The sequence below is a fragment of the Crotalus tigris genome, unplaced genomic scaffold, assembly GCF_016545835.1.
Source record: "Crotalus tigris isolate CLP2741 ecotype Arizona unplaced genomic scaffold, ASM1654583v1 scf7180000019856.1557650, whole genome shotgun sequence".
Lineage (NCBI taxonomy): Eukaryota > Metazoa > Chordata > Lepidosauria > Squamata > Viperidae > Crotalus > Crotalus tigris.
In genome coordinates this window covers 1,347,455-1,361,907 of record NW_024097742.1, presented here as the reverse complement: position 1 = coordinate 1,361,907, position 14,453 = coordinate 1,347,455, and the positions used below count along the sequence as shown (strand labels likewise).

At 37.2% G+C, this 14,453-nt stretch overlaps 1 protein-coding gene across 3 annotated transcripts in view; it reads left to right on the top strand.

Moving 5' to 3' along the window:
- Positions 1 to 13,733, top strand: part of SLC6A6 (solute carrier family 6 member 6) — a 56,089-nt gene extending 42,356 nt beyond the window's left edge. For all 3 annotated transcript variants that reach the window (XM_039364799.1, XM_039364798.1, XM_039364797.1), the window contains 5 exons: positions 696 to 833; positions 1,797 to 1,899; positions 3,044 to 3,144; positions 5,797 to 5,967; positions 7,809 to 13,733. In XM_039364799.1, coding sequence (XP_039220733.1) covers positions 696 to 833; positions 1,797 to 1,899; positions 3,044 to 3,144; positions 5,797 to 5,967; positions 7,809 to 7,952 — 657 coding nt within the window. In that variant the 3' untranslated portion in view covers positions 7,953 to 13,733. The remainder of the gene's footprint in view (positions 1 to 695; positions 834 to 1,796; positions 1,900 to 3,043; positions 3,145 to 5,796; positions 5,968 to 7,808) is intronic.
- Positions 13,734 to 14,453: the final 720 nt, after the last annotated feature.

Sequence of the window (14,453 nt, the reverse complement as noted above, 5' to 3'; positions counted from 1 at the left end):
ATTTAACATCTCATCATGATTTATATTATATTTTTAGCAGGGAAAATGGAAGCCAGCTTTCTTAAATGTACAGTTGAAAGGGACAGATGAAAATAAGGGAGCTTTTCATAGGACTTCTTTTTTGAGGATGTCTGATTCATGCTAGAAGGAAATAAGAGGATAGAAATATTTTTCTGTTAAGAAATTATGAAAACCCACTGTCATGCAGACACTACATGGAAAACAGTTTATCAAGTTCCTTCCAAGAATTACTTGGTTTTTCCCTGGAGACTCTACAAACAGACCTATCTCTTTACTATCTTATTTCTCCTTTTGTTCATAAGTTTTATGCTTGCAGTAACTGAACACACATCTAATTAGGTCACAGTGTTTCTCAGCCTTGACCATTTTAAGGCATGTGGACTTCAACTCCTAGAATTCCACAGCCAGCATTGCTGGCTGTGGAATTCTGGGAGTTGAAGTCCACATGCCTTAAAATGGTCAAGGTTGAGAAACACTGAATTAGGAGGTGAAAGGGAAATCAGTAATCCCACGAAGAGCTTATTATCAGCTCCAGTCTTGAATATAGAAACATAGTATATACAGTGCTATGTTAATAAATGGTGAATACTAACTTTTTTACAAGAGATATATTTTTACACAAGAATAAAATAATACATTGCATTACCCCACTCATTTTTTATTCTCCCCTACAGTTTGTTGAAGTTGAAGGGCAGATCACATCGTTAGTTGATCTGTACCCATCCTTCCTAAGGAAGGGTTACCGACGGGAAATCTTCATCGCTATAATCTGTTTCCTCAGCTATCTTCTGGGACTAGCTATGGTGACTGAAGTAAGTAATTGGCTGGTGTTGCTTTTCTTCTTCTTCTTCTACTCAAAGAAGTTACAGTGCAAGGCTGTCATCCTAGTGTAATGGTAAAACAAGTGCTTTGCATAGGGAAGCTGCCAGGAGATGCTCCTTGCCATCTTTATTTAAAATGATTAGGTGTTGTGAAACACATATTCTGCCGCAAAAAACCTGGAGAGCTTCTGCCCAAATAAACAGGAGAAAGAAAAAGAAGGCTTCAGAGAATTATTCTGCAAACAATTTAAGCCCCTCTGTACGGTCTTCTAAATTTAGCACATGTTTCAGCCTAGATTCGTGACGCTTCAAATTTTATAGTGTCACTCTGCTATGATGAAGCATTCTATTTCTGCAAAACTGTGCTCAACTGGGCAATATGCTACATTCTTGTGTGTGAGGTAAGAGATATGAAAAGAAGCTAATTAAACATAAAACATGAAAAATGATGGCTCTCTCATATTCAGAATGTTGTAACTAGGCATTCTCGATAATGTCATGCATGAAAGAAAATAACATGATTTAGGAAAAGAAATCCATCATCCTTATATTGGGCAACTTTTGGTGAGTTTTACCTAAGTATTATATTCAAGACTTCAATTGTCTTCAAGACTCAGTTCCTTCCTTCTATCATGTTTCTATAAATGGTGCCCTAAAAAAACACAGTTTAAGCAGCAGTATTAGAATGGTGTTAGTCAAGTGGCTTAATTTTATTTAGTCATTGTCTCTTTCAAAATGCCTTCTAGAATAAAGAAAGAGTGCAGGTTTTAGGAAACACATGAGTGTATACTTTTTGATGTCCAAAGAGTTGACTAGTAATTGTATTTGCTGGCAGGAAATTTTGTGAATAGTGAGTTAAAGATATGTCACTTTATTTTTTTACAATGAATGTTTCTTGTGTATCTTTGTGTTGGTATATTAATACCAATCGGGGTTCATTTTGTCCTTTTTCAGGGTGGCATGTATGTGTTTCAACTCTTTGACTACTATGCAGCTAGTGGTGTATGCCTTTTGTGGGTCGCATTCTTTGAATGCATTGCTGTAGCCTGGGTTTATGGTAAGTTGGGAATTAAGTTCTGATCTGACCATTTCCACACAGCAGCATTGAAAGCTACAGGGATCTTGCAACACTGTAGTATATTTATTAGAGTCAAACAGAATTAAAGGACAGAGAGATGAAACGTTACAGGCCAAGGAAGGAATTTATTACATGGCTTCTCTGCATAGTGGGGATTCAGCCAAGTACTTCAAAATTCTTGGAAAACATTCTCACTTGACCTTCAAGAACTGAGTTCATTGCTTTCCTCTTTCTTGTAATGCTTCATTTTAAGGCTGTAAAAGTCCACCTCGCCATCTGAAGTCATAAAAGGACAGATTTTAGGGGCCAAGAACTACAGTGTTTTTTTCCCCTATTGCTTTTATCTGCTTGGTACAAAGAATAAAGCATCTATAGAACAATTTAAGTAGCAATGCCGTAAACACTGGCTGTATGATGCCATCATTTTTATTTCACAATATCTGGTTAGTTGTATCAACTGCACAAGGAGATAAATAAAGGAAGTCCTTTCCAAATTTAAGAAGATCAAAGCTCAGGAGAACAAAGGTATAGAAGACAAAGCAAAAAAATAAAGGCTTTCAGGAAGCTTTTCACACTCCCAACATAGTAAATGCATTTCTCCTTGAAAATCTAGCGTAGCTGTAGAGCAGACATGTCAAACACAAGGCCCAGGGGCCGGATGTGGCCCGCAAAGTGGTTTCATGTGGCCCAAGAAGCCATTCTAGAAACAGTGAGAGAACAGCCACTGCTGCCTTGGCCCTGGTCCAGGCTGGCCGGGAGCCAATGTACAATTTTGTGGTGGTCATGTTGGCACTCGCTCTGGTGGGCCATGCCTTGGCACTTGCCCCGGTCCCACCCCCTTCTGCCCAAGACCCTCAGATCTGTCCCACTCCTGCCCAGGCCCCCATAGGCACCCTTGACATAAATGATGTAGAACTGGCCACGCCCACCCAGTAGGCCACACCCACTCCACACCCACCCAGTAGGCTGCACCCACTCTGGCCACACACCCCCACCCCCCCTAGGACAACTGCAATGCTGATGCGGCCCTCAGTGAAATTGAGTTTGATACCCCTGCTGTAGAGTATACATAGGCAGAATATGCAGAGTAATACAATTTCTTTCTTCTGTGTTGAAACTCTAGGCGCTGACAATTTTTACGATGCCATTGAAGATATGATTGGTTACAGGCCTGGTCCTTGGATGAAGTGGAGTTGGATTTTAATCACACCAGTTCTCTGCGTGGTAAGGATGGACATGTCTTTGCCTACACTTGATTTAGAACATTTTTGTGAGTCTAGTTAGCTTTTTGCTCCTTGCATTGTCTGAAAAGAAATAAGATTGAATAGATAAGTGTTTAATGAGTAATGTGTCTAATGTGTAAGCTCTTCATTGATTACAAGATTTTTACTGACCTGTAACTGGCTTCTATAGCTGACATGTTACCTTTATCATTAAAGGAACAATTTTGAGGTGAAGGATGGGTTCATATAACATTTTGAAAACGTGTAGTTAATAGCATCCATACTGAATGTTTGTGTGGGCATTGTTTAATTTACAAATTGGTTACCACTGTGATGGTGGCCAATGACAGCAGTATTGCACAGTCTAACTCTGCCCACAACCTGGAGTTTGTTCCTGATGGGTTCAAGGCTGACTCAATCTTCCATCCATCTGAGGCCGGTAAAATGAGGATCCAGATTGTTGGGAGCAATAGGCTGACATTGTAAACTGCCCAGGGAGTGTTGTAAAGCACTATGGGGGAGTGTATAAGTCTAAATGCTATTGCTATTGCTATTTTTGTCTTTTTATTTCTGGATATGCTGGCCATTTCCAAACAAAATACTGGACCATGGCTACCTACTATTTTTTTCTAAAAACACCTAAGAAACTGAGATGTATTTGAAACTAAGGAACCTATGTGGAATGAAGAGTGTCTGACACTTTCCATGCTTGAATTAAAAGAATCTTCTGAAATAGTCAGATGTGGCAGAGTCTGTGCCCACAGATCCCAAGTCACCTGTCTATTAAAATCTTGAAAGACCCTTTTTTGAACCAGTTTTTCTTTGGAGGTAAAGCAAATAGCCGCCAGAATAGTGAGCATCCACATGGTGAAAGTCCCTTCCCAATACATTTTCCCTCTCTATTCATTATATTTGAGAAGTAAACAAAACCCATTGATTTTAAGTAGGAATGCCCAACCATCCCATTATTCTCCTCTCCAAAGCTGAGAAAATAGTTCATTTGTAAAAAGGTGTTGGAGGACTGCAAGGCCTTCCCTGCTGTCCCTGCTATCACCTAACTGAAAAATATACTATGTGAGAGGGCAAAAGGTAGACACAGCAATCAATGCATCATAAGCTCTTCCAAAGCTGGAGAGTGGGTTTTGAAAGAGCCTGCTGTGGGCAAGGATTATATGAATGGCAAGGACATCTGGAAATTTGAATTTAATCCTCATGGGAGGAAACAGTCTATCGTGGCTGTTATAAGGTAGCTTGTCTTACAGTAAATTGGTACTTTAGTTGGTGAAAACCACAGTGGTAGCCATTTTTAAAATGCAAAAGTATCCACAAGGTTCTTCTGTCAGAATGCCAACTACAAGCTCTCGAAATTGTGATTGTAGCCACTGGACCAAAAATGTACAGTGGTAGCTGGAAAAGAAATGGGGGAGGGGGTTCATTGTTGATTAGAAATTAAGGTAACAGCTGCATACGAGACACTTTGCAAGCAAGAACCTGTATCAAGCTTTCAGTGCCATCACTAATTCTTTTTGCGATAATTCAGAGATTCTTTTAATTGCATGTTTTAATCATCTCACTGATGGCTGAGTTGTTAACCAGCTGTTAACTAAAATGGCAGCATATTTTTTAACAGCTATAAAGCTGTTTGTGGAAAAGATGTCCTGCGTGTGTGTAAAGATTGCATTTGAGAAGAGTTGTAAACTTCTGTTTTTAAAGACATTGGCATTTGTGGAGCCTCAGTATTTTTTTTTAAGTCAGTCAGGCATCAGACTTATGCATATTTGTCAAAAACATCCTTTGCCCCAAATACAATAACTAGAACAGCTGACTAGATCGGGTGACATGTTATGCAACTCAAGGTAAAACAAATAAGCAGTGTTATGGACATATAAAAGACCTTTCTTCTTTGTGGTGTGTGGTAACACTACTCAAGTTAATTTTCATACTTTATTGCACACCATAATTATTTATACTTGCTGTGAAACTTGAATATTGAAGGAACCAGGAAAACAAAACTGGCTCAGCTAACTTTTTGTTTGAAATTCCTGTAGCATAACCCTGAGGTTTTTAAAGTACAATTTTATGGATATTTTCTTTCCTCATTTAAAGATTAATTCATTCCTAAACTTTTGTAAGAATTAGGGAGGTAAGTTCAGAGGCCCAAGACTTTAAGAAATACTGCCAACACTACCAAAGTAAAACGACTATGAAGACTTAGGAATCAAAAAGAGACCCCTCCCCCCCAAAACCCGTCTGTCCTTGAAAAAAAAAGTTTATTGTCAGTTTCATTTTCCTTTCATTAGACTAATCACAGATAATGCAAATCAAAGCTGGGTAAGTCTTAATAATATTTGGGAACTAAGGCCACAATAGATACGTAATGAAGTGAGGGGGGAGGAGCCAAGATTTTATACTTTTCCTTGGGTTTTAAGGACTTTTTTTAAGAATGGCATTTGGATTATTTTAGAGTTTTACATTATCGTTCACATTTTGCCCTCTAAAAATTCTGTTGATTTCAACAATCACAATTAAAAAGGCTCCAGGGAGCTCCCACAAGGTGTTTGGTGATTCATTCCACTATATAAATTGTTGTTTGAAGAAAGCATTGTTTCATGTGCTTCAATCTCTTTGCTTTATTTTTTCCTCTGACACACAGGGGTGCTTCATATTTTCTCTAGTCAAGTATACCCCTCTGACCTACAATAAGGTCTACATCTACCCTACGTGGGCAATCGGTCTGGGTTGGATACTTGCTCTTTCATCTATGATCTGCATCCCATTGGTTACAGTTATCCGTATCCTGCAGTCAGATGGCTCTCTCCTTGAGGTAAATCCAAAACAACTATCAACTACCAGAACTTTTAAGCATTCAAACAGATGATTTTCTTTGCAGCGGTCTTTCTGATCCCTTAACACAGCAGTTCATCCAGGGCCGGCATGTAATTTCTACACCTACAAATATGTTCTCAGTCATTCATTTCAGCAGATGTGGTTATTGTACAGGCACTGTTTTGATACATTTTTAGTTTGTTTCTCTATTGAACAGAACAAGATTCGATAACATTTTGAACATCTGTCTTTTGATCATATTCACTTATTAGAAAAGATTGCTGAAACAAATTCAGCAACTGGTTGGTTGTAAAATGGAATATAGACAGGAGAGTTTAAACATTGGTATGATGCTAAATAACAAATTAGATTCGTATCACTAGAATTGTAAACCTTCTATCCCAGATTATTTTCCTAAAGCAGAGACTTTCAACTTTTTCAGCGCTAATAGTGCCTATGTCTTCAGCGAGGAAATGTCTATTATTATTTTTTTTGAAAACCTGTCTTTGAATAGTAGCATACCATAGCAAGTCACTCCCAAGGCAGAACCATGATCTAGAACTTGATCCCTATCCAGTAATCAGTGTGCTTCGCATAGCTTTTGTACTATATCATATTTTCTCATATAAAGAAGATTACATAAAAAGTACTATGAGTACATAGTATCATAAAATCAATGTGCAAAAAAAAAGTATATACAGTTATATAGAAGCTAATCATTTATTTGCTTTCTATGTTCTGGAGCCAGTTTGTATCCTTTCAGCTTCATGAACAACATTTTCTTCAAAAGTGGTTTGCCCTTGGCTGAGAAAGAGGGACTGATCCAAAGTCACCCAGCTGGTTTCCCACCTAGGGCTGGACTGGAAATCACAGACTCCCAGTTTCTAGCCTGGAGGCCTTAAACCACCATACCAGATTGACTCCTTTATATAGAAGCTATTCATTGCCATGAAGTCACAGAAAAGTTAGGATAAATTTTGATAGTAGATTTCAAAAAGATTTCCAAGATCAGGAAGTCCTATGGTATTTTCGGGTAACACACATCTCTCCTTATGCACACTCCATAAAAGTTGCACATTTCATTTGTATCATGCACAGAGTGGAAGGAGCTGATTTCATTAGATGGGGAGCCATCTAGTGGAAATTTAACCTCCTTCCTTGCATTATTTTCCTAACTGGCCTCCCCGTTTATATTACTGTACACTTTCCTAATGATAAGATCAGCTTTCTCATCCTAGCCTGGTAAGGGGGTAGACAGTGGCTTCTGGGATCAAACCATATCCAATTGGGATCAAACCATATCCAATTGCCAACCTCTATAAATATAGTGCTTGATAATGGTCACACTTTGGTTTGACTAACCATCTGAATCAGAATCCTACTACTGTTTGAAGTATGTGATTATAAACTAAGGAAAGCTGCTTATCCAACCTCTTGCTCTATTTCCCCAATGGACAGTCAGTCTATTGGACATTCATAAAGAAAACAATTTGAAAATAGTAATTTTAATCAAACTGAAATGGTACTTCTTGACTTGCAAGGAAGGATAACAATCTCATATTCTATTGCATGGTAAATAGCTGTCATATTTAATAATATGTACGGTACTTTTTGGAATGGAACATCAGTGTGCAGCTTACTAAAGCAGCCATATCTTTTTCATGGCTGTCTGAATTTGGAAAAAGCAACAGCCAATAACTACTGTGTTTAAACTTTGCTACATTCCTAAGTACCTCTTCCTATTGAATCCAAAATAGGTAACATCTTGACTATTTAATATAGACTTAGCCTCCATAAATTTGGAAGTCTCTTCATTTCCATGTACGCTTTTCTCCCTAGAGGGTGAAGACAATGGCTGCTCCTCGTGAGATCACGCGGTGGGACAAAGAAGCCGAGGTTGCTGCCACGTTCGGCCCTCCTGGCCTGGTCAACGGAGAACTGGTCAAGAAGCCAAGTCATGTCATCGTGGAGACAACAATGTGAGCTCTCTCTATGAGAGGAGGACACCTGCTTTAAAACTGCTGTTTACTAACCATAGAATCTTTCATAGGACCAGGTTTACAGAGCTTTATATTTGCACTAGGGTTATTTTTATTTCTCATAGAGAAAGTAATTTTTTGTGTGTTTGGTTTTTATTTTTTAATATTTTGTAAAGTAAATCACAGCAGATGGCTGTCCTGCTCTATTTAGAAACAGAGCTTTCGTATCAAATTAGGCACACTGCAGGAATTTATCTTCTGTTTTCCACATAGCATATCTAACTAACTTTTATTCATACTGCTACGTTACTATTTTTAGTTGATATTTCTTGCCAACAGTATACCCAGGCGCAATCCTATGCAACACTGTCTTGCAAATACGCCTCAATGAACATAATGGGACTTAGTTCTGAGTAGACATATGTAGGATTGCGCTGATACGTATGCATACATGTGCACATATACAAGCTTTAGATTTCTCTGAGTGTTGATGTGGTTGGGAACAGGGTAGTGCAAAATTTCATTTTGGACTTTTTTTAACCAAAAAAAAAAAGCTCTGGCATTTTAGAAACTGGTTTTTAATTAACGGTGTGGCACTATCTTCTTCTGGTAGAAGCAGGTAGAATTAAAGGAAAAGTACATGTTTTTATGTTGCTGTGAGCCATGTGGGAATGTATTTATGTGATAATTGGAAGCTGCAATATTGTAGCTGCAATTGTTGTATGCCACCCAAAGTAATTTTTTTTATGAGATGGGCGGCCATGTAAATTTGATAAATGAATAAATATAAGAGGGAGTTGGAACCAGGGGAATAATCTGAGCAGCTTGTGAACAGGCTCTAAGAAGTTGGCAGAATCATTCTTGCTGGAAAGCATTTTAACTGATAATCTTTTGGAAGAATTGATTCTACATTCATAAGAAATTTCTATGCAGACTTAAATACAGATTGGAGTACGGTTGAGTTTCTTTTAGATTTAAAGAGTTGATGTAAAATGCTGGTAAGCCTGAATCTGTCACCTAGTGTTATCTCACTCTTAGACAGAAATGTAAATTTGACAGTGTAATCATATAACTAAAGAATATATAAACTGGCCCATTGTTGTATTCTGCACCTGAGAAATAAGTCATTTGGACTTTGATTTTGTTAGAACATTAAGTTAGTGTCAGAAAACCCTTTACATAATGCTACATTTACAAAGATGCTGCAAATCATATTTAAAGTCATACATTTGCCAAACTTTATCTTTGTTAGAACGAAAAAAGGAGTGGTGGGCCTGTATCGTACCAGTCAGCTAAGTTGCATAGTGTTGAGTGCAGATGCAGAAAAAAGTCCACTAGAACCTATTGATGAAGCTACTGAAACAAGAAAGCACAGAAAGAAAAAGGAGAAAGAGAAAGAGTAAATAGACTGATATTCACAGGGTTAAACTGACATTTATATCCATTGATCCAAGGAAACACAAGAAGATCAAGTAAGTTATACATTTATTTTAGACTGAACGGAAGTTTTATTGGCAAGTTAAGTTCCCCACTTTTTCCAGAATGAGGTTTTGCCTCTGGAAAACTCACCCCAAATCCTGCAGAACGTTTGTTTTCAACCTTCATTGAGTAGTGGCTCAATCCTTTTCCATATGGGCATTGATCTTGGGGGAAGAGTGCCCCCTTTAAGCTTTATATTGGTAATAAACACAATTTGAGCAGGATTGTGAGCCAGAAATCGCAAAATCCCTTTCTTTTGTAATCTCTGCTGATTTTTTCTGTCAGTGACAGAAACTGTAGTTGAAACTGGAACTTAGCCAGTGTTTGAAAACATTCCTATATGCTTTAAGAAAAGAAAGAAATTAAGAATCAGTTTGTGTCTTATGCTGTCTATGGCCACTGCATATGTATTATGCACATACTTGTTATGTTAGGTTTTATATATATACATATATAAACACTATAAATAAAGGACCAAAACAGTTATTTCAGGTGTCTTGTTTAGCTAATATATGTTTGTGGATGGAATCTGTGATTTATTTTATTTGAGGGAACACAGCTTGCAGTATATGCAGGTGGCCATGAATGGAAATGCTTTGCTTTCTTGTTACCAAGAGCTGATAAGTAAACACTTCCAGAGTACAAACCCTTTGGAAATTGTTTATCTTCCTACTGTACTGAAAAATGGCCAGTAAAAAGGTTAGTTACAAAATAAGCAAGGAAGCCAAGAGAAAGCTACTGTTTGCTTTGTTTTCTAATCCTGCAAAGCCAAAGATGCAGGGCATTGGTATCACAAACTCCATTGCATTCCAGATAGGACTGCAACTTAATTAAATGAAGCACAAGTCACTGGTATCATTGAAGGCAGCGAGAAATTAGGATGAAGGCAAATCTTAACAGTTCGTTCACTTGACTTCCCTGGTGCATTTTACATGCAATATTTTGCTAGTTTCAAGAACAGCCACTGAACCAAAAGCAGATATATCAACCAAGGGGATAATCTAAAGCAGATAGCATGAGAAGATGTATTTCATGAAAAAAACAGAGAATCGGTCCCACACTATAGACTTCCATCTAAGAAAAGTAGTACCCAACCTATTTCAAGGTTAAATTCTGTGATCAGAATCGGTTCCTTCCAGCTAAACAGGTTTTCTAATCATGACCTGAAGTCATGAAGGACTCTTACAAGAAAAAAAATAAATAAATTGTCACATAAGATTTAGCCCATCAACCTTCAGTTTTTGTTTCAAGGATCATATTTTCATAGAGTAAAACTTGTGAATAATAGAATGTGTTATATCTGAATGTTAAGAATAAGTTCTGCTGAATAAGGCCAATGGATGGGAGGGGCTGGGGCAGGGAAAACTATTAATCGTTTGTATTTTCTACTTATTTATGACTGCAAAACGATTGATTTTTTTTCTAATTCACTTTGTAGAATTGTGTGGCCTATTTTATCCATCATTTGTAATGAAGTTAAATATTCAGTATTGTGACTAACTTGTGGGTGAACTGGTTTGGCTATAGGGGTGGGGTGGGGATATTCTTAATGTTTATTCAAAGAAATTGTTGTATTTCCAAAAAAGGAGGGGTGGGGACTGGGAAGAACATTAGAGTAGAACAATTTGTTGTCGTGGAAGTATGGCTTGTTTCCTAAACTGCTCTAGATATGCATAAGGCAAAAAAGTTTATAACAGGTTTAAATGGGCATTTGCTAATGTCTAGTCAAAACAGTTGGACATAACCTGTGTTTGCAATTGGCCATTTCAGCCTTGTTTCCAATCAAGGCAGGCTCTTTAGATGTCTGGAAATGGGTCTTTCTCTTCATCCAATCTTTCAAGCTGTCAACATTTTCAAAAGTAGCTATAGTACTAATGGAAGGTATGGTTAAATAATTGCATAAGTAATTCACAATTTCACAATATATTGCCTTTAGACATTTGTACTTGTTTATAATGAAACTAAACTTACTAGGCAGAGTATCAGTCCAGCTGAAAACTTAGTGGAAATAAATGATTTGACTAAGAATTGAATGGCCATGGAGGCAGGAATAGAGATACGTTGTGAAGAGGGAGAAGTGGAGAACAGATGATTTCTAACCAAAGAAAACCTAAAATTCTGGCAGGCTTCATTTTATTTATTTATTTATTTGCTTTTGTGGTCATCATGAAATCTTCCATATTTACACAAAAGTAAAGTACCAGGACAATAAGTGAAATCTGCTTCTGAGACAACATGTAGATACCAGTGTTGTAAAAGGAAAGTTTGGAGAAGCTAGAAACATTTTGGAATTTATGATTGACAAGTCAGCTGCCCAGAGTGATTTGGTATGGGCTGGCTTAATAAATAGATAAAACAGTTGTCACAGCTTGCTTTAGCTAAGAGGGGCTAAGACCAGATTTTTTTAGTTAACCCAGTCACTTACTCCACAAACTCTTTAAATGCACAGTTGCTACAGATCTAGGCCAAAAATAAACAAAAAGTGATTGTCTACTGAAAAACAATCTTAATCCCCCGATGCACAATTTTTAATTGAATATTTCTAGCAATCAATCCAAAATTGAAAACTCACTTTTTAAAGTTTTTTATATATCCTAAGCTGAAGTATCTTCCCTTGCTGAAAGCAAATCAGGAACACTTCAGCCCTTTCACCAGTCTTGACCAAATATCTAGTTGAGTCATCAATCTCTCTACTCCCTTAAATTTGCCCCATAGTAAAGCCACTGATAGAATCCAAAGTCTTGCTCAAAGTATTAAGTAATCTTGATAAACCTAAAGGACGACTTTTGCAGATCTATAATGGTCTACCAAAAAGGATTACACTCTTAAATGCTAATCAATTGGCAGGGAAAAATCACATAATGTTCAATCACATAACGTTCATACAGTTCCATCTACGGCATTAGTATATTCCATCAGCCCATGTCCAGCTTTCTATCCTGTTTAAAAGGAATAGCAGCCTGCATTTAAGCTAAATTACTTTGATTCTGCTATTCAGGAGAGGTGGAAAAGAAAAATGCAATATGCATGCTCTTTTCAGGAAAGAAGATAAGGCCATGCACTTTATGAATGTAATATGCTTCTGAGACATAATGTTTCTATCTGTAGAATTAGATCAGAAACTTAGCTTTACACAATTGCATCCAAATCTTTGGAGAAGAATCAGTATTTTTCCACAGTAAGATGTGGCAAAAGGAAAATAATATGTTATCTAAAAACATAGAAGTTGACATTTGCAGATTTCAAAATACACACTGTGCAGGTTTGGCCAAAGAGAATACTTGTTCCAGAGATCTACAGGCTCATTCTAAACATGTACTTGCAAACAAGCCATACCATGTTCAGTGGATCTTCCTTTCTAGTGACTATACTTAGGGCTAGAGCCCTAATCTTGCAGTTTGTGGCTGGGCTCAAGGAACATACAGAAAATGTCTAACCCACATTTGCCCAGTCCTGGTTATTTCAGAAGCCAAGTGGACTAAAATAGCTGTATTTCTGAAGATCCTGTTCTAGATTGCATAATTAACATAAGTTCTCTTGGGAGAGGGAATGAGATTGCATAGTTAACAAGCTGACTTGAGGACTAACAAACTCCCAAGTGACCCACTAATGATCAGCAACAGGTGTTACACAGCAACAGGCAGACACTGACATTGTAGCCAAATCATGTTAAGTGGCTGTGTCATTTGCTGGGAATGGAGGGAGTTGGATTGTAAATAACCAAATGCCAGCCTGAGATTGTTCACTAATGTCTCTTCCCAACAGACCTCAACCTGTCAGTGCTGTACTCTGATAAATTCACTGTTATACTAGAACGTTGTTGTGTCATTACTGTAGCTGTGCAGTTGCAATTATGAAAGGAATGCCACTCCAGAGGTTTTATGGTTATAAAATAAGGCAGACATCTTTATTTCTACTGAAAATGTTGGTGTGCATTTTTAATTCTGCAAATCCATACTTAATGACTACTAATGAGTAGCTGTGTGGATTAAGAGGACACTATCCTCTTTTTAAGAATAATTTTTAGAATAATTTTTTTAAAAAGACATTTTAAAACTGTCATCTTTGTTCCAGAAAGGAATATTTATATAGGAGTAAGAATTTGGCTTGTATTCAGCCCTGAAAATTAGGTGGTTTTTTTGGTATAGTATATGTATACAGTAAATGTTTGTATTTTGCAGTTTTATCCGTTTTGCTTTTTAGATAAATGAAATGGGTATCAATATTTTAAAGTCATTTTGCTTTTTTAAGATGAGTTTGTAATCATTGCAAATAAACAATAAAATCCTTTCATGTATAAAGTGAACAAATCATTCTTGTGGTTTTTTTTCTTCAAATGCCTTCAAGTAAGTTTTCATTTAGATACTTATATAAAGCTTAAATGCTATTCTACTGAGTACGATTAACATAAAAATGACATGTCTGCATCTTCACTAATTTATTAAATTGTGATCTGTGAGGCTCATTGATACAGTTTATTATTTAGGGTTTGTTAAAATATTTTATACCATATTTCTAACATTTTTATTAGAATTCAATAGATAATATTGAAAGAAAGAAATGGCTGTGATAGGGGTACATTTCTACCTATTTTGTTGACCAAGGAAAAGTGGATAGAGTTACTGAGATCCTCAAAAACAGACGTGGCGAGACGTATTGGGACTGTTTTGCCATTGCCGGCAATGGGGTGGGTGCGGCTTCTGGATGATGCGTCCGGCCCGTGGGCCGGCAGTTTGATACCACTGCTCAAAAAGAATACGGGAAGAACAGAAGACCATTTGTGAGGCCTCGCTGCACTTTAAGGATACAAATTATAGTGAAAGGTGATCAGTGCCATCACAGCAAATTTGCATTGTGTTATTTTCATGATCAGCAAAAGTAGTAAATCAATGGATGAAGCAGTGAAATTTCCCCCGACCCTTTCCTGTTAGAATGAGTCCAATCATGTTGGCACTGTCTTTTTAAAATTTTCATATGAATTTATTTTTTTTGCAAGAGTTGACAAAACCTGAACAACTCATCCCCA